General features: G+C 46.0%; 1 protein-coding gene and 1 long non-coding RNA gene across 2 annotated transcripts in view; one reads left to right on the forward strand and one right to left on the reverse strand.

The window, feature by feature from the left end:
- Nucleotides 1–261: 261 nt before the first annotated feature.
- Nucleotides 262–17,084, forward strand: LOC142291499 (uncharacterized). The gene is made up of 3 exons (XR_012750500.1): nt 262–344; nt 9,472–9,655; nt 16,586–17,084. It is a non-coding gene; the product is annotated as an uncharacterized LOC142291499 (long non-coding RNA).
- Nucleotides 17,085–18,905: 1,821 nt separating this feature from the next.
- The window catches only part of MANEAL (mannosidase endo-alpha like), a 65,420-nt gene continuing 57,163 nt past the window's right edge, over nt 18,906–27,162 (reverse strand). Inside the window, exon 5 of the mRNA XM_075336066.1 lies at nt 18,906–19,726. Within this exon, the coding sequence (XP_075192181.1) occupies nt 19,090–19,726 (637 nt within the window). The 3' untranslated portion in view covers nt 18,906–19,089. The remainder of the gene's footprint in view (nt 19,727–27,162) is intronic.

Genomic DNA, 27,162 nt, shown 5'->3' on the forward strand with positions numbered 1-27,162 from the left:
TCCCTGGCTCTCACTGGCTATGTGCTTGTTAAAATGCCCTGTGATATCTATGTGTAAGCAGGGCCGGATTATAGGCGGGGCAGGCGGGGCTTCAGCCCAGGGGCCCCCACCACAAGAGCTTCTGAGGGGGCCCCCACCACCATCAGTGTGAGCGCCATTTTATTAAGGTTCAGGACCACACTGTACCTTTAAGAGAATTTCAATCCGGCTGTCACTGTGCTGCAGACACGCCCACTGCATGCTGTGTGGGCTGAGTCTGCAAGGATGACGTCACCGCGCTGCTGCTTCTTCGTGCCGTACAGGAGCTTGTGGGAGGACCGGAGCAGAGGCCTCGGTGGATGATGGTGAGTGACGTCATCCATCATGGTGCCGGGCAGGAGGCTGCAGTAAGGAGGGAGCAGGACGGGATTTCATAGTGTCAGCGGCAGCTCTGCCGGCACTGTGTGAGTTATTGCAGGAGTGTGAGCTGCTGCAGATCAGGTCGGGCTGTCAGTGCCGGGTCATCGGCCTCATCCCTCCCCTGCAATAACTCACACTGATCTTCAGCAGAGACATCACTACACAGAATCCTGCACTGATCACATCTGAGCCTGCAGCACACATTACACTATATGGCCCATATTACATATAGAATATGTGAGGTCCTGTAGGCCCAGGTGTGATCAGTGCAGGGCATTGTATATCTGTGTATATACCACATCCAGTGTACAGAGTAGTGTGATACTGTGTACATTATATATCACATCCAGTGTACAGAGCAGTGTGATATACTGTGTACATGGTATATCACATCCAGTGTACGGAGTAGTGTGATATACTGTGTACATGGTATATCACATCCAGTGTACGGAGTAGTGTGATATAATGTGTACATTATATATCACATCCAGTGTACGGAGTAGTGTGATATACTGTGTACATTATATATCACATCCAGTGTACAGAGTAGTGTGATATAATGTGTACATTATATATCACATCCAGTGTACAGAGTAGTGTGATATACTGTGTACATGGGATACCACATCCAGTGTACAGAGCAGTGTGATATACTGTGTACATTATATATCACATCCAGTGTACAGAGTAGTGTGATATACTGTGTACATTATATATCACATCCAGTGTACAGAGTAGTGTGATATACTGTGTACATGGGATACCACATCCAGTGTACAGAGCAGTGTGATATACTGTGTACATTATATATCACATCCAGTGTACAGAGTAGTGTGATATACTGTGTACATGGGATACCACATCCAGTGTACGGAGTAGTGTGATATACTGTGTACATGGGATACCACATCCAGTGTACAGAGCAGTGTGATATACTGTGTACATTATATATCACATCCAGTGTACAGAGCAGTGTGATATACTGTGTACATGGGATACCACATCCAGTGTACAGAGCAGTGTGATATACTGTGTACATTATATATCACATCCAGTGTACAGAGTAGTGTGATATACTGTGTACATGGGATACCACATCCAGTGTACGGAGTAGTGTGATATACTGTGTACATGGGATACCACATCCAGTGTACAGAGCAGTGTGATATACTGTGTACATTATATATCACATCCAGTGTACAGAGCAGTGTGATATACTGTGTACATTATATATCACATCCAGTGTACAGAGTAGTGTGATATGCTGTGTACATGGGATACCACATCCAGTGTACAGAGCAGTGTGATATACTGTGTACATTATATATCACATCCAGTGTACAGAGTAGTGTGATATACTGTGTACATGGGATACCACATCCAGTGTACGGAGTAGTGTGATATACTGTGTACATGGGATACCACATCCAGTGTACAGAGCAGTGTGATATACTGTGTACATTATATATCACATCCAGTGTACAGAGTAGTGTGATATACTGTGTACATTATATATCACATCCAGTGTACAGAGTAGTGTGATATACTGTGTACATTATATATCACATCCAGTGTACAGAGCAGTGTGATATACTGTGTACATTATATATCACATCCAGTGTTCAGAGCAGTGTGATATACTGTGTACATGGTATATCACATCCAGTGTACGGAGTAGTGTGATATACTGTGTACATTATATATCACATCCAGTGTACAGAGTAGTGTGATATACTGTGTACATTATATATCACATCCAGTGTACAGAGCAGTGTGATATACTGTGTACATGGGATACCACATCCAGTGTACAGAGTAGTGTGATATACTGTGTACATGGTATGCCACATCCAGTGTACAGAGCAGTGTGATATACTGTGTACATGGTATACCACATCCAGTGTACAGAGCAGTGTGATATACTGTGTACACACATCAGATGACATATAATGTGTATATTGTATAACATCTGGTGTCTGTATCACAGTAAACCCGGTCAAATGCCGGGGCCCTGAGCTGCCGGGGGGCCCAATCGCGGTGGCAGGAGTGGCGTACCGCTAGTCAGGGGGCCCAGTGCTAGCGCTGTCACCAGCCTCCCCCCCGCCGAGGATCGCACTTTCAATTGTATCGGCATCGCAGTTGCCGATACAATTGAGAGCAATGATGAGATTGGGCGGCTCTCTCTCATGATTCTCCTCACTGTTTCTGTTGGCGCTCTGACAGCTCTGCAGCGGAGCTCGGTGACGTCATCACTGCGCGCCTGCTGATAGGTCGAACGACAGCAATGGACGCGCCGAGGAGACCGGAGCAGCGGGGGAACGAGGAGAAATGAGTATGTACAATCACTGTGGCCAGACGACCATGGGGGTACATTAAATGATATGGCGGCTGTACACTACATGAGGATGCCTATTGCTATCTGGTTCTCTGCACTGTGCTATATACTGACTGTATACTACATGAGGGTGCCTAATGCTAACTGGCTCTGCACTGTGCTATAAAGGGGCTGTATACTACATGAGGATGCCTAATGCTATCAGGGTCTGCACTGTGCTATATAGGGGTTGTGTACTATGTGAAGGTGCTTAATATTATCTGGTCTGCTCTGTGCTATATAGGGGCTGTGTACTATGTGAGGATGCCTAATGCTATTGGCTCTGCACTGTGCTATATAGGGGCTGTGTACTACGTGAGGATGCCTAATGCTATCTGGGTCTGCACTGTGCTATATAGGGGCTGTGTACTACATGAGGATGCCTAATGCTATATGGGTCTGCATTGTGCTATATGGGGGCTGTATACTACATGAGGGTGCCTACTGCTATATGGGTCTGCATTGTACTATATGAGGACTGCTTATTGTAATATGGGGGCTGCATAGTGCCATATGGGGGCTGCATAGTGCCATATGGGGGCTGTATACTACATGAGGGTGCCTACTGCTATATGGGTCTGCATTGTACTATATGAGGACTGCTTATTGTAATATGGGGGCTGCATAGTGCCATATGGGGGCTGCATAGTGCCATATGGGGGCTGCATAGTGCCATATGGGGGCTGCATAGTGCCATATGGGGGCTGCATAGTGCCATATGGGGGCTGCATAATGCCATATGGGGGCTGCATAATGCCATATCGGGGCTGCATAATACTATATGGAGGAATATTGAGGCTGCATAATACTATACCCCCAGAGTTGTATGTCCCTTCCACCCCAGAGCTGTATACCCTAAGAGCTGCATGTCACCCCCCCACCTCAGAGCTGTTTGTCCCCCCACCTCAGAGCCACTGCCCCCCTCTAGAGCTGTATGCCCCCCATTGCTCCATACCCCTTTCCTTAGTAATATTTATGCCCCCCCAGTAATGTGTATGTCCCCAGCCTCTCATGTGATGTGTATATACATCGGTGTTAGTGTGCTCTATGTGTGGCCATGTCTGTTAGTGACTGCCACCAATCAGCGTGGCACAGACACATGCCCAGGAGGAGTTGGATGGAGACAAGCGGGGAGGTGAATGAGACTGTTGCCGGCTTCCCAATATTAAAAATATATATAAAAATATAAAAATGTGTCTGTGTGTGCATGTATGATGTGTATCTGTGTATGATCTATGTATGTCATCTATGTATGTCAGTGTATATGACTGTGTCTAGATTTATGTCTATTTATATGTGTTTTTGTGAATTTCTCTTTAAATATATATGTGTATGTATGCCTGTATGTGTATGTATCTGTGCATGTCTATGTGTGGATGGGGCCCACTGAGACTCTTTCGCCCAGGGCCCACAAAAACCTGGAGCCGGCCCTGCGTGTACCAGTCATGTATTCTCCTGTACACTGTGCAGGGGCGTACCTTTGGGGGGCATGCGGCATATTTGCATATTTATCAAAGGGGCACCATTGGAAAGTGTGAGGCAGCAGTATGGTGGGAGAAAATTGTAAGTAGACACTATTGGGAAAGAAAAGTGTGAGGGGCATAGAATAGAGACTGGGTAGTGGTGGGGGATAAGCAGTATAGAGAAGGGGCGGCATGGTGGCCAGTGTGAGGGCTCAGTATGGAGGGCACAGTATGCTGAGGAGGGGGAATGTGAGACGGAGGTGCAGTATAGTGACTGGATAGAGAAGGACATAGGCAGTATAGAGAAGGGGCGGCATGGGGGCCAGTGTGAGGGCACAGTATGCTGAGGAGGGGGAATGTGAGACTGAGGTACAGTATAGAGAAGGGGCAGCAAGGTGGCCAGTGTGAGGGCACAGTATGCTGAGGAGGGGGAATGTGAGACGGAGGTGCAGTATAGTGACTGGATAGTGAAGGACATAGGCAGTATAGAGAAGGGGCGGCATGGGGGCCAGTGTGAGGGCACAGTATGCTGAGGAGGGGGAATGTGAGACTGAGGTACAGTATAGAGAAGGGGCAGCAAGGTGGCCAGTGTGAGGGCACAGTATGCTGAGGAGGGGGAATGTGAGACTGAGGTGCAGTATAGAGAAGGGGCAGCAAGGTGGCCAGTGTGAGGGCACAGTATGCTGAGGAGGGGGAATGTGAGACTGAGGTGCAGTATAGAGAAGGGGCAGCAAGGTGGCCAGTGTGAGGGCACAGTATGCTGAGGAGGGGGAATGTGAGACTGAGGTGCAGTATAGAGAAGGGGCAGCAAGGTGGCCAGTGTGAGGGCACAGTATGCTGAGGAGGGGGAATGTGAGACTGAGGTGCAGTATAGAGAAGGGGCAGCATGGTGGCCAGTGTGAGGGCACAGTATGCTGAGGAGGGGGAATGTGAGACTGAGGTGCAGTATAGAGAAGGGGCAGCATGGTGGCCAGTGTGAGGGCACAGTATGCTGAGGAGGGGGAATGTGAGACTGAGGTGCAGTATAGAGAAGGGGCAGCATGGTGGCCAGTGTGAGGGCACAGTATGCTGAGGAGGGGGAATGTGAGACTGAGGTGCAGTATAGAGAAGGGGCAGCATGGTGGCCAGTGTGAGGGCACAGTATGCTGAGGAGGGGGAATGTGAGACTGAGGTGCAGTATAGAGAAGGGGCAGCAAGGTGGCCAGTGTGAGGGCACAGTATGCTGAGGAGGGGGAATGTTAGACTGAGGTGCAGTATAGAGAAGGGGCAGCAAGGTGGCCAGTGTGAGGGCACAGTATGCTGAGGAGGGGGAATGTGAGACTGAGGTGCAGTATAGAGAAGGGGCAGCAAGGTGGCCAGTGTGAGGGCACAGTATGCTGAGGAGGGGGAATGTGAGACTGAGGTGCAGTATAGAGAAGGGGCAGCATGGTGGCCAGTGTGAGGGCACAGTATGCTGAGGAGGGGGAATGTGAGACTGAGGTGCAGTATAGAGAAGGGGCAGCATGGTGGCCAGTGTGAGGGCACAGTATGCTGAGGAGGGGGAATGTGAGACTGAGGTGCAGTATAGAGAAGGGGCAGCATGGTGGCCAGTGTGAGGGCACAGTATGCTGAGGAGGGGGAATGTGAGACTGAGGTGCAGTATAGAGAAGGGGCAGCATGGTGGCCAGTGTGAGGGCACAGTATGCTGAGGAGGGGGAATGTGAGACTGAGGTGCAGTATAGAGAAGGGGCAGCATGGTGGCCAGTGTGAGGGCACAGTAGGCTGAGGAGGGGGAATGTGAGACTGAGGTGCAGTATAGAGAAGGGGCAGCAAGGTGGCCAGTGTGAGGGCACAGTATGCTGAGGAGGGGGAATGTGAGACTGAGGTGCAGTATAGAGAAGGGGCAGCAAGGTGGCCAGTGTGAGGGCACAGTATGCTGAGGAGGGGGAATGTGAGACTGAGGTGCAGTATAGAGAAGGGGCAGCATGGTGGCCAGTGTGAGGGCACAGTATGCTGAGGAGGGGGAATGTGAGACTGAGGTGCAGTATAGAGAAGGGGCAGCAAGGTGGCCAGTGTGAGGGCACAGTATGCTGAGGAGGGGGAATGTGAGACTGAGGTGCAGTATAGAGAAGGGGCAGCAAGGTGGCCAGTGTGAGGGCACAGTATGCTGAGGAGGGGGAATGTGAGACTGAGGTGCAGTATAGACAAGGGGCAGCAAGGTGGCCAGTGTGAGGGCACAGTAGGCTGAGGAGGGGGAATGTGAGACTGAGGTGCAGTATAGAGAAGGGGCAGCAAGGTGGCCAGTGTGAGGGCACAGTATGCTGAGGAGGGGGAATGTGAGACTGAGGTGCAGTATAGAGAAGGGGCAGCAAGGTGGCCAGTGTGAGGGCACAGTATGCTGAGGAGGGGGAATGTGAGACTGAGGTGCAGTATAGAGAAGGGGCAGCAAGGTGGCCAGTGTGAGGGCACAGTATGCTGAGGAGGGGGAATGTGAGACTGAGGTACAGTATAGAGAAGGGGCAGCAAGGTGGCCAGTGTGAGGGCACAGTATGCTGAGGAGGGGGAATGTGAGACTGAGGTACAGTATAGAGAAGGGGCAGCAAGGTGGCCAGTGTGAGGGCACAGTATGCTGAGGAGGGGGAATGTGAGACTGAGGTGCAGTATAGAGAAGGGGCAGCAAGGTGGCCAGTGTGAGGGCACAGTATGCTGAGGAGGGGGAATGTGAGACTGAGGTGCAGTATAGAGAAGGGGCAGCATGGTGGCCAGTGTGAGGGCACAGTATGCTGAGGAGGGGGAATGTGAGACTGAGGTGCAGTATAGAGAAGGGGCAGCATGGTGGCCAGTGTGAGGGCACAGTATGCTGAGGAGGGGGAATGTGAGACTGAGGTGCAGTATAGAGAAGGGGCAGCATGGTGGCCAGTGTGAGGGCACAGTATGCTGAGGAGGGGGAATGTGAGACTGAGGTACAGTATAGAGAAGGGGCAGCAAGGTGGCCAGTGTGAGGGCACAGTATGCTGAGGAGGGGGAATGTGAGACTGAGGTACAGTATAGAGAAGGGGCAGCAAGGTGGCCAGTGTGAGGGCACAGTATGCTGAGGAGGGCACAGTATGCTGAGGAGGGGGAATGTGAGACTGAGGTGCAGTATTTATATCTAAATGCTACAGTGCGTGCTCTACTGTTACGGCTAAAATTGTTAACGTTATTGGGCCCCCACCAGATTTTCTGCCCAGGGGCCCCCACCAACCTTAATCTGGCCCTGTGTGTAAGTACAGTGATAATGTAGTTTTAGAATGGATGTATTTTTCCAAGTTTTTAATTCCTATTACTATATGAGAGTGAAACTTCTTTGGAACCTAGTTACAGTGCAATAAGGCCTAAGCCACACGGCGAGAAAAACAGTGCGAGTGGAGTGAGATAAAACATTGCATTCCACTCGGACCAATTCTAGCCTGTGTGACAGCACACATGAGCGATTATTGTCTCAGCCCTAATCAGACTGAGAAAACAATCGCAGCATGCTGCGATTGTAATGCGAGACTCTTTCTCTCGCACCCATTCAAGTGAATGGGGCGAGAGAAAAATCGCACTGCACTCGCGGTACACCGGTGTACCGCTAGTGCAGTGCGAGAATGGCAATAGCCGGCTACGCAGGAGAGAGGGAGAGAAATCCCTCCCTCCCCTCCTCTGTGCCAGCCCGCCCCCCGCAGCTGAGGTCTGCTCGCACGAACGGACTTCAGTTGCAAGGACACACGCATGACACTCGGCTCTGCTGTACTGCCAGCACGAGCCGAGTGTCATGCGAGGGGATCGCACTAGTCCCCGTGTGGCCCTAGCCTAACCCTTATTCTACCTTAAGGCTATATACACTCTAAATCTCTGAGTATATTCATTTTAATAATACTTATATCTATAGACACTGAAAACCCAAAATAAGAATATTATTAACATAATACCCTACTGCCTGAGCAGGGCAGATCAAAGTATTGTAGTGCGCCTGCGCAGGACCTCAATGCCAGCTAATGTGCATGACGTAGGACGCGTCATGCACCCAGGCTTCAAAAGGAGGACAAAGGTGGCCAAAAGAGGAGGCGCCGGTACCGGAGAACGGAGACACCCATCCGACTAGTCTGCACCACACCGTCAGTTAGGTGAGTATTATAAAGTGATTTTTACGTTGTACACAGTGGCCTGGGCTCTTATATACAGCATGTCAGAATGCTGTATATAACTGGTGGTGGCTGCAGCTTATAGTGTTAAGGTGAACTCTTAACCAGAGATCACTAGTTGCCTACTGCCTGGCCGAATTGGTATATACCAAGTGCATGCATAAAAGAATCCACACCAGACACAGTCGGATGTGTAATCTCTTCTTGGTCACAGTAGAAAAATGGCACCAAACAGACAGAGAAGAGCATGCGTCCTCTTGATATAGGCTAGGGGCGTACACAAGTTCAGATATGCACATTTAGTGGGACAGTTCATGGGCTAGCGAATGGGGAGATCCGTGTTGCTGTTGATGGGCGGGTCTGACTCCAGTGGATGAAACCATGACGATGGGAGGGACGTCATCTGGTGCATCCATGCTGATGGTTTGGTCTGTGATTTCCAGCTTGACCAGAGGTCTTCCCTTATATGGAGGTCTTCTTTCATCTGGACATTCCTTGCATTCCAAGCAAGGTGTGGATAACAGGAAATAGCGGCCATCTTTATATCTGTGTCATGTATATGATCTGAAACCTGAATTATGTAAGTCAAATCGACATTTCCCACAATCCCTTGTCAAGAGGTTAATTAAGTATTTAATCTTATGGCTCTCCTCAACAGTCCCCCCTAAATACTTTATTAACCTTCTGACCCTACCGTGGTCCTCTAACACATCAGCTCTAATGCTTTAACTGCAACCTTTTTTCATTTTGCTATCCGCTATACAAGCAATACTAAGCCTTTGCCCCCACTGATACAGACTGCTGATCAGAGAGTTGATCACATCCCGCACACACAGTTCACAGAGGCACAGGTAACTAGAACAGACTATTTAATGCTGACGAGCTCACTCAGATTTCGAGATTTATCGATTAGAAAGAGTAAGGCAATTGTAAGAATAAGCTTCTTACCGTTATGCTGCAGCTTTTAGCGTTACTGTTTCTGAAAGACTGATTCTCAGTCAACATCTGAGTGCTGTCCGCGTCTTCGAGACTTTTCTACCCGAATACACCTGATTGTATCACAACACTAATGGATCTCTTCTTGTCTCAGGTCTATAATCTACCACCAGGAGGCCCTTAACAAGATCTCCCTTATGCATGGATCCGATTACCTTCAGTAACACAGAGCAGCACTTTTACGGCTTCAAATACCATCAAATAAAACAATACCAGTTACCTACAAGTGTATGTTATCCTTAAGTCACTTAAACCCTTAAAATAATTGATTGGTTCAGGTAAGATAATGTTTTTTTCCACCATGAGCCCTTATTTGTGTAATGTTCCTGTACCCATTGTTCCCTTATCATGGTTATTTCCCATGTTTCATCCCCAATCTAGAAATTCTCCATAAGGTTCTATGTGAGATAATCCAGCACTATGTGTGTTGTGACCCTCATTCTGCTGGTACGATGGACTCTTTACAGCGGCTGCTGTCTCCAGATGGGTTTTCCCTCAAGCTTCATGGAAGTCGCTGTGGTTGGGAAAAGCTGGATCGGTCCACCTGATTCTGACTCAGGGATCATTCTGACTTGTCTTTTTAGGATCACCCGGTCTCCTGGCTGGAGACCACGTGCTCCTGACACTGATTTAGGATCTGGAATTGGAGGATACACATGTTTAACACACTATATAGGCAGTTGTATACGGCTCATACATCACTGGTCAGGATATCACACTGTATCTGCAGTATCTGTGAGAAATATAATCACGTTCTAGGTACTAAACCAAAAATACCTTATATAAAGATCTATTTATTAAAGGAAAACGAACATTTGTTACATGATTTGCAGCGTTCGCCATTATCTTGTGGATCGTTACATGTTTATGTTATAATCTTTAAAATTCCAAACAACATACACCCATGTGACTATAGACACAATTAAATATTCCAATAAAGGAGGGGCAGGGATTGGGGCAATAGCCCTAAACTCTCCCTACCTCGCAGCGGAGGTCGGCACCCTATAAGGCGAATTGGCGCCCCCGCTCCCCGACGGCTCGCCCTCCCTATCCCTACACTGCTAAGCTAATACGTGCTGCTAATGTCAGTGAGGGAATATAGAAACCGTGAGATACAGGGATAAAGAGGCGTCTATATGCAATTATATATATATCCAATTCATTCCCAAAGATTAAATATTCACACTCTGTATTTACATAGCTGTTTGTAGCTTAAATCAATATGATACAGCAAATTCAAGGACCAAACCCTAAAATAAATTAAATATCTCACATGTATAACATGTGCCCTCTGTATCAATATAATAATAATAAGGCCAGGTAAAGTCATGAGGAGATCTCGTCCAATCACAGACCCTCCACTGTACAATTCACACTCAGGCTAATAAAATAAACGCATATTTATCAGACACTTAGCATGAAAGAAGCGCAACGCGTTTCTCCCCTCTTCACAATGGCAGATGGGTTCATCAGGTACTGATCTCTATAATGACCTCTGCTATAGGATATGTTCTTTTACCGCTTTTTAGGAACTCCATCTTTACATACCACCAGCACCATGAGTTTTTCAGCAGTAACGCTTTCCACACTGGATATGTTTCAGAGCAGGCCTGAAAAGAAATTCACACAACACGCACAAAACTCATATAAACCTACTCATGGTAGATATATATGACTAATCTGCAATCACCGGAGCAGTAGAGCGGATGAGGGGGGTGTTTCTACGAGGTCTTTACAGTTTTTCTACCTTAATAGGCACACATCTTACAAGACTGGAGGTGTCTGGCCACCTGGGTACTGAGCAATGGTGTCGCCCATATCTTGTCCATACCAACACCTTTGTCACATGGGTTACCTGGGCCATTATTGAGTAGAGCGCTCACGGCAGAGAAAGCTTACCGCCCTTTATCCACAGACCTTCCTCAGTCACTGGCTCCCTGCGTCTCACACGCCGTTCCTTGCTGAATCGCTTGTTCCTGTAAGGATTTAAGAACACAAGGAGTGACCAATGTCACGGACGACGTGACAGGAGCCACCGAGGTACTGGTCTGCTTTGTATAAGGACTCTCAACTCTAGGCCCATTCACTGCTTCTTTGTTGCCTGCTCCATCAGTCACCGGCTCTTTTGATAACAGGAGAGCGCCTCCACCTGGGCTCATATACACTCTCTACGGTCTTTATAGATTTATGACGTCACACTCCACATTTTCCTATCTTACCCCCCTCCGCTCTACAAACCACAGTGATCGCAAATCTTCATCTCATTCTCCTATTCCGATGAGAGAAGAGCGAGTGGTTCCGCTTTTATCACCTCATGTTGTGTAACCTCAGCATATCCAGTGCAGAATCAACCAGCATCTTGGTATCTGGATCCATCTACGGAAAAACTCAAAGTCTGCATTAGCAATGGGCTCATCTGAGACATGTTCAAAACCTGACGATTCTTGTTACATCAGAGCAATCATGAGATATATGTCTGTCTGCTGTATCCTACTTACAGATAAAAATATAAAGACAACTTAATAGAAAAACTCAATCGATGAACAAATTAAAACCTTAAATAATGTGTGACTTTCCACATCATCTTTCCCCCCTTTTTGAATCTATTATCCAAAACATAATTAGATTCAAAAACTGTGTGGCCCCGGAGCTCTACATTTAGGCATGAAAGTCACATTGTATAGATTGTACCTAATCGGGAACACCAGAAATATTGTGTTTATCTGTAACTTAATAATGGAAAACCCTTTCAATGGCTTTTATAACCTTTGCTTGGACCACAGAAATCTGCATTGCAATCATTCTTTCTATAAAAAGAAAGCAGATTATTCAATACATTAAGTATAAAACACAGAATTCCATAAATCATCCACATTCCTTAAATCAAATTATTGTAATTATTAATAAATGATTATTATAATTATTATTATTAATAACTATAATAATAACGTAGCACAACCTCTGGATATTGGATGTAGGGGCGTTCATATTTGAAACATTGAGGAGATTATCAGCATCTCTGTGATACTGTCCTATAACTTGAAGGGATAAAAGAATCTAGAACAAATAAACTGGCCATGTGGGAAAACAAAATGTTGATTTGCCATAGAAAAATTATCTAACAGACTTCTATGCTTGAAAAGCTATCAATGTATCTAAACATGTCCACAGTTAACTTTTATTTCTTTGGGATAAAATTAGTAAAATAAAACTATTGTCAATGACCTTTTTCCAATATAAATTGCAATGAATTAAATGCAGAAAGCTCCCTTTTTTTTTTTTTTCTCTTGGGCTGCTCTCACAATAGATCGAAGGTGAGATAATAAACCTGCACTACAGGTTTTTTTTTTTTTTCTCTAAAAGTTGTTCCTTCCCCCAAAAGCCAGAAACACACTGTTCATTTCCCTGGACACAAGTGAAATCAATTTCCCTCCTTCTGTTGGATTTTTTTTTTTATTATTATTTATTTATTTATTTTTATTTTTTTTCCTTTCTGCAAGACAACTCAACATTACGACCTCTTTTCCCATGGATATATTTATTTATTTATTTAATTATTTTTAAAACATTCAACTCTCAGGATTATTCGCCACATTCATAATTGGAATATGTATTATTTATCATGACATCTGCCGCAAAGGTACGTTATTTTAAGGTTTTTCTCTTATTTTATTGCTTACTAAATAAGATATTCCTCCTTGTGACTGTCCCGACTCAATCCAACCTGCACACTGGATCTATATTAAGTGTCTTCCATAACTACCCAATCATTCAATGTTCCATCTTTTAGTGCTATAAACATTTACTAACACTTCATAGGTTATTCAGTGAGAGCAGTTTTGTCAGCTCCACTGAAGGGCTCCATACAGATTTACTAACAAAATGGCCACTGCCAGAATAGCACATGGCTTCTTTGTGTAAGGGCGGTTGAACCACATGAGAGGGGGAAGGGAGAAACTGATTTTACTTCTGCTAAACTTACAAGTTTAACCAATTATCCTTCCTGCCTATATTCCATACTCTATACATATACACACAGATTTACATATCCACAGTCCTGGTTCAACTACAGTTAAAAACACTAATTTTTCTGTCTAAGTATGTACTACTCCATTCAGCCATGTGCTTCATCCACCATTTTAAAATCTGTGGGAACATGTGGCAGAGAAAAGGGAAAACTGACCTCACATCTGCTCAAACTCTTTCTCCCCTCTTTTTAATAGTCTGTACTTATACATATATATATTTATACACACACATATCTGTCCTAGATCTAAGTCTAATTATGGATAAAAACACTTATTTTTCTGTCCAAGTATATAGTACTCCATCCAATCCATTGCTCAAACATTTACAGAGCACATGGTCTTCTTCACACATCCCCTGACTCACTTTGTTTTCTTTGTCTCAGTCATGCTGTAGCCATGTGCTTTGTCCACCATTTTAAAATCTTACCTAAAATGTCTGCCTCCATGACTAGCACATGGTTTATCACAGGATTGCGGCCTAGAGTCCCCACATCCCAACACAGTCCACTCATCCGGATCTTTCCGGCACAACTACACACAACTTCATCAATTTCTCCATCTTTCTTTCAAGATAAACAACACCAACAAAACCAACAAACAAACACAGGAGTAGATGACTCACAACTGACACACAGCTTGAACACTAAGTAAAGTTTTGTTAAGTCTGCAGCAGGCGCCTCGTCACGGTGTCCCTGCCCAGTTTCTACATGGTCCGTAATTCATAAAGACACCAATGGTGTCACCCCTGGCTACAAGGTGCCCGTACCAGCCGATTCACGTCCAGCGCTTTTTCTAGACCCCAAGACACCTCATACCAATTATATCACCCAAGCTTGCGCTAAGCCCCAATGGTATCCGTACCAGCCATTTCACGTCCAGCGTTAGGCCCCAAGACTACCACGTACCAGCCACAATGCGCAACTTAAACGTTATGCCCCAATGGTATCCGTACCAGCCATTCCACGCTACACTGCGCTAGGCCCCAAGATTACCACGTACCAGCAGTCCCACGTATTTCCTTACAGAGCCATAAACTGTACCACAGGCGACAACCGTATACTATACCACAGACAAAATCCTTTACCATATCAACAAATTTGAGAGCCCGTGAAAAACACGTGCCTAACCTGACCAATTGAAACCTGCCCTATATCTTTAGGTCTTGTACTAAACCGTATTAACTACTTAAGTTTCCACTAGAACCACAAACCATATCACAGGTGACAACTAACAGAACTCACAAACCCACATGCTCTCTTCACTAATACACAACAGGCAGCAGGCAACTGAATATGTGACGGTTCTTCCGAGATTAATATGGCCAATAGCCGTGAGACCCGCCTGCCCGTCAACAGATACCCCAACAAACCGGACACAGTCAGGCAATCAGTGCCACACACCCCACCGAGACCACGGGAAGACTACAGATTATGAAAAATCAGCAGACTTACCGTACTCTCGTTCGGAAGTGATCAGTTTCCTGGGGTGTCCAGCACATCATGCCATTCCAGTTGCCGGTTCATCAGGATTTCAGGTGTCTACGTCTATTGGCTCCACGTTGGGCACCAATAATGTTAAGGTGAACTCTTAACCAGAGATCACTAGTTACCTACTGCCTGGCCGAATTGGTATATACCAAGTGCATGCATAAAAGAATCCACACCAGACACAGTCGGATGTGTAATCTCTTCTTGGTCACAGTAGAAAAATGGCACCAAACAGACAGAGAAGAGCATGCGTCCTCTTGATATAGGCTAGGGGCGTACACAAGTTCAGATATGCACATTTAGTGGGACAGTTCATGGACTGGCGCATGGGGAGATCCGTGTTGCTGTTGATGGGCGGGTCTGACTCCAGTGGATGAAACCATGACGATGGGAGGGACGTCATCTGGTGCATCCATGCTGATGGTTTGGTCTGTGATTTCCAGCTTGACCAGAGGTCTTCCCTTATATGGAGGTCTTCTTTCATCTGGACATTCCTTGCATTCCAAGCAAGGTGTGGATAACAGGAAATAGCGGACATCTTTATATCTGTGTCATGTATATGATCTGAAACCTGAATTATGTAAGGCAAATCGACATTTCCCACAATCCCTTGTCAAGAGGTTAATTAAGTATTTAATCTTATGGCTCTCCTCAACAATAGTAGCCAAAACTGGTGACAGGTTCCCTTTAACTGGAACTGTCACTCAGGAAGGAATTCCCACGCTCCTAGAAACCAGAAAGGAGGATTCAAAGCAAAATACTGTAATGCGCAGGTGCGAGGAAAGGTCAAAGATCGCCTGCGCATGTGCCCTACAGTACTTTTATCTATCCTCAGCTGGGCAGAACAAAGTGCGCATGTGGAGGATCGCAATGAAGGCCTCTGTATGAATGATGTAGGACGCGTCATGCACACTTGGCTGGGCAGGAGGACGGTGATCACACAAGATGCGCCGGACCAAGAGCAGGGACACCCTTTGGACTGGACAGTCCCCTAGGTAAGTATTCTAAAGGTGTTTTTTTTATTATACAGAGCAGCCTGGGCTCTTATATACAGTATTTTGGAATACTGTATACAAGAGCCCACTGGTGATGGCTGCAGCACATGACAGAAAAATCTGGTGACAGGTTCCCTTATATTTGTTAAAAAGTAAATTTTTAACTTTGAAAACATTATTTTTTTGTCATCAGCCTACAAACTAATCATATGATAAATAAATAAAGGAATAAATAAAGGAACTCCTGGAAGAAGCACTGCAAGTGCGAAATATGCGTCGGGTGTGTGGGACACCATTACGCTTTGTCTGTGCTGTTCCTACCTGTTTTCTTTAAAACCTTTAATGACATATCTACTGTTTTTAAATTAATGTTATTCAATGTATATATGTTCATGCTTGTCCTTTGCTGCCATCTACGTGTCAGACCATTCTGTTCCCCTGGTTCTTTTCAGTCCAGCCTTTGGGAGTCTTTTCAGCCCCACATGTGACCTCACATCCTGACTCCAAGTTACTTTCACTTTTAGTCAGTGCATCGTGAGGAGCACATCTCCGTCCTTTGGGCTTCAGAAAAGGTTTTGACCGGTAGCAGCTCTAGGACAACCATCGCAAGATTACCACAGTTACAGCCACTTGATCACGTTACTGCTGCACGTTTTTGTTTATGGAGGAAAAAATAAACCACTGTTGCTTCATCGCAGCGTGTACATTTGAATCTATCCACCGTGGAGCGCTCTGGTCATGTCTGCCTCGCATAGTGGAAACGAAGTTAAGACTCCTCACACCTCTACCCAACTACCTACCTTCAATCGCCTTTAAGTGGGGACAGAACATTGTCTACCGACCTCTTTATAGGTATACTATATGTGACCATGGGATAGTTAATGTTTACCTGTTTTTCTTTATTACTTTAAACAGCACACTTGTGTTTGTATATTTTGTCTGATTGTTATACCAGGTATTAGATTATATTATTCCCAGCATTATCTTTGGTTGTTATTATCTACACGATATAGGGGGTTGTTTTGACTTGGTGTTCCCAACATAAATTTACATGTACCCTTTTGTGGGGGTCAGTTTTTTGGAGGCATCCTGTTATGTTTGTGATTTAAAAAAAATGTTATCCAATAAAATTCTATTGTTATATGTTGTTGGTGGTTTATGATGAATAATGCAAAAAGTTAACAAATATAGTCAAAAGGTGATGGCATGGTATACCTGTGGTTTATCTAATTGTGAGAAATGTTGCCTTAATATATTTTCCAAAATTCGATTATTGCTGATCTGACATTTAACCCCCTGATTAATCATGTGATTGACTTGGTTGTGGTTCTGCATTGTGTCCCTTTCATTGTTTACTACAAACAGCTAAATTTTTCGAGTAGTGGCTATGTGTGGTATTGCAACCCATGGATGGTTGATTTGATATATGGTGGCCTACCCTGAATATAAGAATATGCAATCAATTATGTATAGCTGAAAAATCCCTTTGACTATTAAGTAGTGGAAGAGTTATGAAGGGATGCCTCTTCCAGATCTGTGTATTACATACAGTGCCTTGCGAAAGTATTCAACCCCCTTGAATTTTTCAACCTTTTCAGGCTTCAAACATAAAAAAATGTAATGTTATGGTGAAGAATCAACAAGTGGGACACAATTGTGAAGTTGAGCGAAGTTTGTTGCGTATTTTAAACTGTTTTAAAAAATAACTGAAAATTGGGGCGTGCATTATTATTCGTCCCCTTTAAGTTAATACTTTGTAGCGCCACCTTTTGCTGAGACTACAGCTGCAAGTCGCTTGGGATATGTCTCTATCAGTTTTACACATCGAGAGACTGAAATTCTTGCCCATTTTTCCTTTGCAAATAGCTCAAGCTGAGTGAGGTTGCATGGAGAGCGTTTGTGAACAGCAGTTTTCAGCTCTTTCCACAGATTCTCGATTGGATTCAGGTCTGGACTTTGACTTGGCCATTCTAACACATGGATACGTTTATTTGTGAACCATTCCATTGTAGATTTTGCTTTATGTTTGGGATCATTGTCTTGCTGGAAAACAAATCTCCATCCCAGTCTCAGGTCTTTTGCAGACTCCAACAGGTTTTCTTCAAGAATGGTCCTGTATTTGGCTCCATCCATCTTCCCATCAATTTTAACCATCTTCCCTGTCCTTGCTGAAGAAAAGCAGGCCCAAACCATGATGCAGCCACCACCATGTTTGACAGTGGGGATGGTGTGTTCAGGTTGATGAGCTGTGTTGGTTTTACGCCAAACATATCGTTTGTCACTGTGCCCAAATAGTTTGATTTTGGTTTCATTGGCTTCAGTCTTTTCCTTGTTTGAGATGAAAGTTTGGAGGGACGGCTGGGTCTTGGTAGATTTGGAGTGGTATGATACTCCTTCCACTTCAATATGATCACTTGCACAGTGCTCCTTGGGATGTTTAAAGTTGTGGAAATCTTTTTGTAACCAAATCTGGTTTTAAACTTCTCCACAACAGTATCACGGACCTGCCTGTTGTGTTCCTTCGTCTTCATGATGCTATCTGCGCTTAAAATAGAACACTAAGACTATCACAGAGCAGGTGCATTTATACGGAGACTTGATTGCACACAGGTGGCTTATATTTATCATCATCAGTCATTTAGGACAACATTGGATCATTCAGAGATCCTCAATGAATTTCTGGAGTGAGTTTGCGGTACTGAAAGTAAAGGGGACTAATAATATTGCACGCCGCACTCTTCAGTTATTTATTTTTTAAAAAAGTTTAAAATAAACAAGAAATTTCGTTCAACTTCACAATTTTGTCCCGCTTGTTGTTGAATCTTCACCATAACATTAAAATTTTTATCTTTATGTTTGAAGCCTGAAACGTGGGAAAAGGTTGAAAAATTCAAGGGGGGGCGAATACTTTCGCAAGGCACTGTAGAAAGCCCATTTATTGAGATAGTTATTGCAAAGTGTGTAAAGTAAACACTGGCTGTGAGGCTAAGATAACATTAAGTCTTGTGGAGCCTTCCATTGTCCTCATAGGTTTATTTAATGCAAACTTTTTTTTCCATACAATTTCATACAAGCCCTACGTTCAATCTACCAATTAATTAGTCTTCCAGTAAACTCCAGCTGTAAATGCATGCTCCACCAAAGTATGGTGAATGGCACAACTCTGGTACATCTTACATTTATAAAATCATATGTCTTGAGCTCACATAAGCCATTGTTCTTTCTCTTTGTTGAAATGTTCTGCCCATTTTCTTGTAAGAACAAGGTAGAGATCGGGCTGGTGTGGCAAATAGTCCAAATAGAGACGGGTAGGGGTTTTCTTTGGAACAGCTTTCTCAATCTGGGTACCCTCATGCCATTCATTAAACGATGTGATTGAGACTATCTCTGGTCGGACAGTGAGGGCTGCTTGAAGAGCTGTTTCATAATACTTTCCATTAACTCGATTTCTGGTGTTGTGATTGTTCCATGGTCTGATGCTAGTGTCTATGTAACCAGGTCCAACACTTGGTACAAACATAAGATTGTTGGTATCACAAAAGCTTTTGATAATTTTCCAGTTTTGATGTGAGGATCCAAAAGAGAATCCATTGGAAGCAAAGTATGTGTAAATACCATCATAACCAGCTGTTAGGATATCATGCTTGTGTCCTTCTTCCACTAAGAGCCCAATAAAGACTCCGTCGTAAGGCGTGTTACGTATCGAATGTGAGCCAGTCACTGTCAGCAGGTTAGCCCAGGATTCGGGTGGTGTTAGATAAGAGTCATAAATGTAGAAGAAAGGAAGGGTTTTACCAGTACTTGTTTTATATCTGTAAAAAGCTGCATGAGATCCAAAGCTAAAAAGACAGAAGAATATTCCATAGTTAACAAGATATGCAAGAGTGTTGCTAACAGTATTGTAAAACGCACAGTATATATAGTTACTAGTGATGATAATGCGCAGGCGCTCAACCAAGCCAATTTATTCTACTCAGTCTCAACACAACATCATGATATATGAAGGTTATCAAGCATGTGAAACAGTAAAATCAAAATATGGACACAAATGCAGTGATTTCAGTTGGGAATGGTCAAAAGTGGTCGAGCATTTATTATCCCTTGTCAATATCCTTATGCTTCATTGCAACTGCATTGCTAGCAAAACAGGAACTGTAGAATTAGACTAATGGTCAAGGAAGATGACGTTGCAGAAAACAAACATGAACTCTTTTGCGGCGTATGGTGAAGAGGCTAATGGGGGCTCTTAAGTAGGAATGCTTAAGAGTAGAGCTGATCGAATTCCTGAAAAACCGGGACTGGTGGATCACTGCCAGATTTTAAAAAGAGTCCGATCCGGAATACGGTGCCCATATAAGTCAATGGGGACCGGAATCCGGAGATTAACCTTCGGATGGGATTAATGTGCCTGACAGGCGCTTCTCTTTTACTTTCATTTCTCCCTCCTCACCAGATTTTCAGGAAATCCCCTCTCTCCAGGTAGTCTCCTGGCTCTAGCTGCTGTGTGAAACCTGATACCACAGTTGGTCTGCAGAGCTTCAGGAGGGCAGATATACCTGTGCTGGCTTCTCAGGCTCATTGTTCCCGAACACATCACACTTTATAAGGTTGCTCTTGCTCTTTGCTCTGCAAATGTGTTTTTTTCTGGGGAAACTTCAGGATCTAATTCTGAATAATTATGTGTGTAATATTATTTTAGGTGCCTTGAAATTATATTTTTTTGCCAAATTTTTCTCTTTTTAATAACCGTTATAACACATAACTGGGGGCTATTTGATGGGAATTTTGAAATGTGTGTATTTCAGAGTTATTACTTTTATGTTGAGTAAATGGGTTTGTTTTGCACCTGATAATGTGTAGTCATTTTAATGCATCCCTATGAAGGTCTCTGATCACTTTTAGATCACAGAAATTGCAAAAATTAGATATTATAGGTATTTTTCTAGCCTGCGCCTGACAGGCACATTATTCCCAAACAAGTTATTAAAGATATTGTTCCCACCAGAGGGTTAAATACGTTTGTGGAGGGGATAGGGGGGTAGGAGCGAGCGCAGCATACTCACCAAGGCGCTATCATGGTGGCAAACTCCTTCCGGGTCACGCTTTTCCCTTCCGGAGCCAACAATTCAATATTCATTGTTTTGCCCGCCCACCGGCGCGTGTAATTGGTTACAGCTAGACGCGCCCCCGCCCTGAGTGCCAGCTGAGTGCAACCAATCACAGGCGCCAGGACGGCCGGTGGGCGGGGAAAGCAATGCAAGTGTCAGTACTCCTGTCAGAAGTGTGCGGCATAGCCTGCTGCTGTCTGAACATGAGCGTGCATGTACGTAGAAACACATGCACGCTCCTGTCAGAAGTGTGTGGCTATGCTGCGATATCAGACTTGCGGGAGTCCCTCACAAGTGTGACTACAGCCTAAGAAAAACCGCATGCGGCTTTTTTTTAATTTTATTTAAATAAATAAAACAAAAACGACATGCGGCCCCCCCAATTTTCATCCCCAGCCATGATAACGCTGGCTGGAGGCTGGTATTCTCAGCCCGCAGCCGCCCGGTATTGCCGCATCTATTAGATGTGACAATCCCGGTGCGATACTAGTCCTTCCCGTTGGCCTGCAGCGGTGGCAATTGGGGTTATGAGGGGTTAATAACAGCGCACAGCTACTACTAAGTCCTAGGTTTGTGATGGCACAGGCGTCTATGAGATACCTGCATCACACAAACCTGTAAATTAATGTAAATAAGCACAGACACAGAGAAAAATCCTTTATTTGGAATAAAGTACAAAATGCACCCTCCTTCACCACTTTATTAAGCCCAAACACCCTGCAGCTCTGGCGTAATCCACATGAGGTCCCACGACGACACATCCAGATCTGCTACATATCACAGCTAGCAGCCATAGAGAAGACTGCCCGCTCTGAGTGCAGCCTATTACTGAGCCGCGATGAGCGATGATTGCAACAGAGACTGTCACAGGCAACCAATCACAGACGAGAGGATGGCCGGTGGGCGGGGAAAACACGGAAAGCTGTGTGTATGCGATGGACAGTACAGGAAGTGAATGCGCGACCCGGAAGCAGTGTGCCGCCATGACATTGAGTCTCGGTAAGTATGAAACGCTCACTTATTTCTTCTTTTCTTTATTTTTACTTTAATTGCTGAATCCGGATCGTGTACCTGGAATTCCGCTCCCGGGTCCGACACCCAGAGAGTGTTGAAACCGTGCGTATCCGGACTTTTACAGTCCGGATCCGCTCAGCCCTACTTAGGAGGAGCAGGATATGGGTCTATGGTCTTCTAATCATAAGACCTGAAGGGTGTGCTGACTTCTCACTCCCCTCTCGGCCTGTACTTCATTAGCTTATAAGAGCTGGAGCATCAAACTGGCTATTGTAACTTGATGTAAGCAACTTTCTCGGTAAGAGGAGAGGAAAAGGAATCAAATGTCCGGAGCATATCAGGAAGAGAATAGCAAACATTGTCCTCTGTTCACCTTGGCTCCATTTACTATTATTGTGCTTGCATGGATAGGTCTTTGCAGAATATCTAAGTGGACCAGTATACCGTATATCACAAAAGTGAGTACACCTCTCAAATTTTTGTAAATACTTTATCATATCTTTTCATGGGACGACACTTACGATATGACCCTTTCATACAATGTAAAGTAGTCAGGGTCCATCTTGTATAGCAGTGCAAATTTGGTGTGCAAGCCTTAACTCTCATGGGCATGGAGTTCACCAGAGCTTCACAGGAGCCACTGGAATCATCTTCCACACCTCCATGTTGACATCATGGAGCTGGTAGATGTTAGAGACCTTGCTCTCCTGCACCTTCCGTTTGAGGCTGCCCCACAGTTGCTCAATAGGTTTAGGTTTGGAGACCTGCTAGAACAGTCCAGCACCTTTACCCTCCATTTCTTTAGCAATGCAGTGCTAGACCTGGAGGTGTGTTTAGGTTCACTGTCATGCTGGAACACTCTCCTGTGGCCCAGAGAGGGGATCATGATCTGCTCGAGTATGTCACTGTACAGGCTGGCATTCATGGTTCCCTCAATGAACTGAATCTCGTCACAACTGGCCGCAGTCATGAAGCCCTAAACATGTCACTCCCACCACCGTGCTTGACTGTAGGTAAGGCCCCTTCACACATGTGTGTAAAAAAAGGACGTTTTGCACAGTCTATTTCAGACATCCGTATGACCATCCGTGTGTTTTATCCGTGTGCTGTCCATATGTCCGTTTGACACATCCGTGTGACTGGTACCAGAAAAAAAACACATGATACTGAAATTAATGTTTTTTTTATGTGTAAAAGATAGATTGATTGATAGATAAAAAAACAGCTGCAACAGTGAGTCTTGAAACGTTGTGGGACCCCCTTTTGGATTACGTCAGACCGTGGATTAGGGTTTCTGCAGGAGAATAAATTGGTGAATGAGGGTATCTTTTGTCTTTATTTCTTTAATCATTTTCCCTTTTTAGGTCTCTCAGGTTCCCTTTTGGAGACCGTTGTGGGGCATAGCTATAGATTACAGCGGACTTTTCTTAAATACATCTTTAATAAATTGGTGAACAAAGGCTGTAGTCAGGGGGTCTTTGGTCAAATAATTTATTTTTTTATATTTCTACTGGATTAGTAATGGGGGTGTCTGCTAGACGCCCACCCATTACTAATACCACGGCTTGATGACAGCTGGCAATTCACAGCTTGCATCAACCCCATATATTACCTTGTTTGCCACTGCACAAGGGCAATGGGAAGAGCCGAGTACAACGCCACCTCTAGGGCGACTGCGGGCTGTTGTTTTTAGGCTCGTAAGGGCCAAAGAACCATGGGCCTTGCCACCCTAAAAATTTCAGCGCCCAGTTGTCCGCTGTCCCTTGGCTAGTTTTGATAAATGGCTGGGACCTATGCCATTTTTTTAAATTATTTGTTCAAATAATTAAAAAAAACAGTGTGGGTTCCCATCTATATTTCAAAACCAACCAAGGGGCATCTGAGGGTTGCAGCCCGCAGCTGCTGCTGTACCTGTGCTGAAAATTGGGTGAGAACCCCCCTTCATTTTTTCCCTAAAATTAGTCATTAATTCTGCTAAATAGCTGTACAAGCAATCTCTATCTATATAAATCTATCCATCTAGTTACTTTTTGAATTCTATATATCATTTTGAATGCTTTGAACATCTTTTACACATAAAAAAACCTTTATTACAGTAATATCCATTTTTTTCCAGTACGTGTCACACGGATGCCATCCATCTGATATCTGGATTTGACCCTTTCTGCCTTGAAAAAACTGACTTGTCTCCTTGTGACTCACCCGGAAACGCAGGTGTTTCACATAGACATAAGGCCCAGGTGAAAACACTGAGGTGTGAAGATCTCTATTGACTTTAATTAGAATGCATGTGAACAGTAGATGTGAAAATGGACTTCACAGGGAATGTAGACAGGGAGGTTTGAAAGATGCCTAAGACACACTTGTCTTTGTACTCCTCACCTGGTTGCCCCACAAGCACTTAACACCATCTAAACCAAATAAGTTTATTTTGGTCTCATCAGACCACAGGACATGGTTTCCGAAATCCATGTCCTTAGTCTGCTTGCCTCCAGGAAACTGTTTGCAGTCTGTCTTGTGCATCATCTTTAGAAGAGGCTTCCTTCTGGGATGACAGTCATGTAGCCCAAATTGATGCAGTTTGTGGAGAATGGTCTGAGCACTGACAGGCAGGGCCGTATTTACCATTAGGCACCCGTGGTCCCGTGCCTGGGGCGGCAGGATGCGGGGGGGCGGCACCTACTAGCAGTAAAAAAAAAAAATATTTTTTTTTTACACATCCATTAAATCCGCTGTATTTTCGGAGGAGGGAGGGGGAGAGGCGCATCTGCATTTATTTGTATCCACGTCAATTAAGACGCGAATGCAGACAAACTGCGGCGGCAGGGCACAGAGAGCTGATTGACCTCGGAACTGCCGGCGCCTGCACTTCCGGGGTCACAGGCGCTCCAATCAGCTCCTTCCTCTGTGCTGCGTCCAATGCTGTGTGGACATCACATGCAGAGCTCACAGCAGGACGCCGTAGAGGACGCCGCGATGGAAGCCGGTGTCAGAAGAGGATACTCACATGAGCCAGGAAGATGACGGCGGGCCCTGGAGCAGGTAAGTGCTCGCAGAGCTGAAGATTCATAAGGAGCGTGGGGGTGTCTCTAATGCAGACCGGAGATCTGCGCATGTGGTGGGGGGAGAGAGGCTGATACTGGGGGAGACTTGGGGGAAGAGAAGCTGATACTGGGGGAGGCTGGGAGGAGAGAGTCTGATGCTGGGGGAGGCTGGGAGGGGGGAGACTGATGCTGGGGGAGGCTAGGAGGGGGGAGGCTGATGCTGGGGGAGGCTGGGAGGGGGGAGGCTGATGCTGGGGGAGGCTGGGAGGGGGGAGGCTGACGCTGGGGGAGGCTGGGAGGAGGGAGGCTGATGCTGAGGGAGACTGATGCTGGGGGAGGCTGATGCTGGGGGAGGCTGGGAGGAGGGAGGCTGATGCTGGGGGAGGCTGGGAGGAGGGAGGCTGATGCTGGGGGAGGCTGATGCTGGGGAGAGGCTGGGAGGGGGGAGGCTGATGCTTGGGGAGGCTAGGAGGGGGGAGGCTGATGCTGGGGGAGGCTGGGAGTAGGAAGGCTGATGCTGAGGGAGGCTGATGCTGGGGGGGACTGGGAGGAGGGAGACTGATGCTGGGGGAGGCTGATGCTGGGGGAGGCTGGGAGGAGAAAGGCTGATGCTGGGGGAGGCTGGGAGAAGAGAGGCTGATGCTGGGGGAGGCTGATGCTGGGGGAGGCTGGGAGGAGAGAGGCTGAATCTGGGGGAGGCTGATGCTGGGAGAGGCTGGGAGGGGGGAGGCTGATGCTGGGGGAAGGTGGGAGGGGGAGGCTGATGCTGGGGGAGGCTGGGAGGAGAGAGGCTGATGCTGGGGGCAGAGAGGCTGATGCTTGGTTCATAGAGGCTGATGCTGGGGGAAGCTGGGGGAGAGAGGCTGATGCTGGGGGAAGCTGGGGAAGAGAGGCTGATGCTGGGGGAAGCTGGGGGAGAGAGGCTAAAGCTGGGGGAGGCTGGGGGGAGAGAGGCTGATGCTGGGGGACGCTGGGGGGAGAGAGGTTGATGCTGGGGGAGAGGCTGCTGCTGGAGATGGGGGAGAGAAGCTGCTGCTGGGGGAATGGGAGAGAGGGGCCAATGCTAGAGACAGAGGACAAGGGTTGAGGGATAGTGCAATGACAAAATCGATGGGGGGCAGTGTAAGGACTCAGAATGAAAGGGGGGCAGCATTGGGAGCTCATTATGGAGAAGGGGCAGCATGTGTGGGCTCAGAATGGAGTGGAGCAATGTAGGGGAGTCAATATCAAGAGTGGGGTAGTGTGTGTGTGTGGGGGGGTGTCTCAGCATAAGCGTTAGTGTGGTGGTCTTAGTATGATGAATGGGGCAGCATGGAGGTGTCATTATGGAAAAGAGGAAGGCAGCATTAGGAGCTCATGGAGAGGGGCAGCATGCATGGGACACTGTGAGGAGGGGGCAGCATGCATGGGACATTGTGAGGAGGGGGCAGCATGCATGGGACATTGTGAGGAGGGGGCAGCATGCATGGGACATTGTGAGGAGGGGGCAGCATGCATGGGACACTGTGAGGAGAGGCAGCATGCATGGGACATTGGGAGGAGGGGGCAGCATGCATGGGACATTGGGAGGAGGGGGCAGCATGCATGGGACATTGGGAGAAGGGGGCAGCATGCTGGGCACATTGTGAGGAGGGGGCAGCATGCATGGGACATTGTGAGGAGGGGCAGCATGCATGGGACATTGTGAGGAGGGGGCAGCATGCATAAGACATTGTGAGGAGGGGGAAGCATGCATGGGACATTGTGAGGAGGGGGGCGCATGATGTGAGGTCAATGTGCAGATCATATTTCATAATTGAGGAAGGTGTGGTGGGTATAATTTATAAGGGAGGGCAGTGTGTAGTTTATTAGGGGCAGTGTGACAGTCACAGTATATAAGTGGGGACGGTGTGGTGGGAATATTTTATACTCATGCTATGTTTTGATGTGCCTGTGGTGATCCCCATTGGGGGGGGTTAGTGCCCTTCGTTTCTCATTGATACTTTTTCAAGTGTTTTATAGAGTAGATCTGCCTTAAAAAGAGGTCGTGTGCGAAAACTCATAGTGTTACGTTGTCACTAAGGGGCGCGACCACTTAAAGTGCCTAGGGCAGCACGAAGGCAAAATACA

The sequence above is a fragment of the Anomaloglossus baeobatrachus genome, chromosome 2, assembly GCF_048569485.1.
Source record: "Anomaloglossus baeobatrachus isolate aAnoBae1 chromosome 2, aAnoBae1.hap1, whole genome shotgun sequence".
NCBI classification, from domain to species: domain Eukaryota; kingdom Metazoa; phylum Chordata; class Amphibia; order Anura; family Aromobatidae; genus Anomaloglossus; species Anomaloglossus baeobatrachus.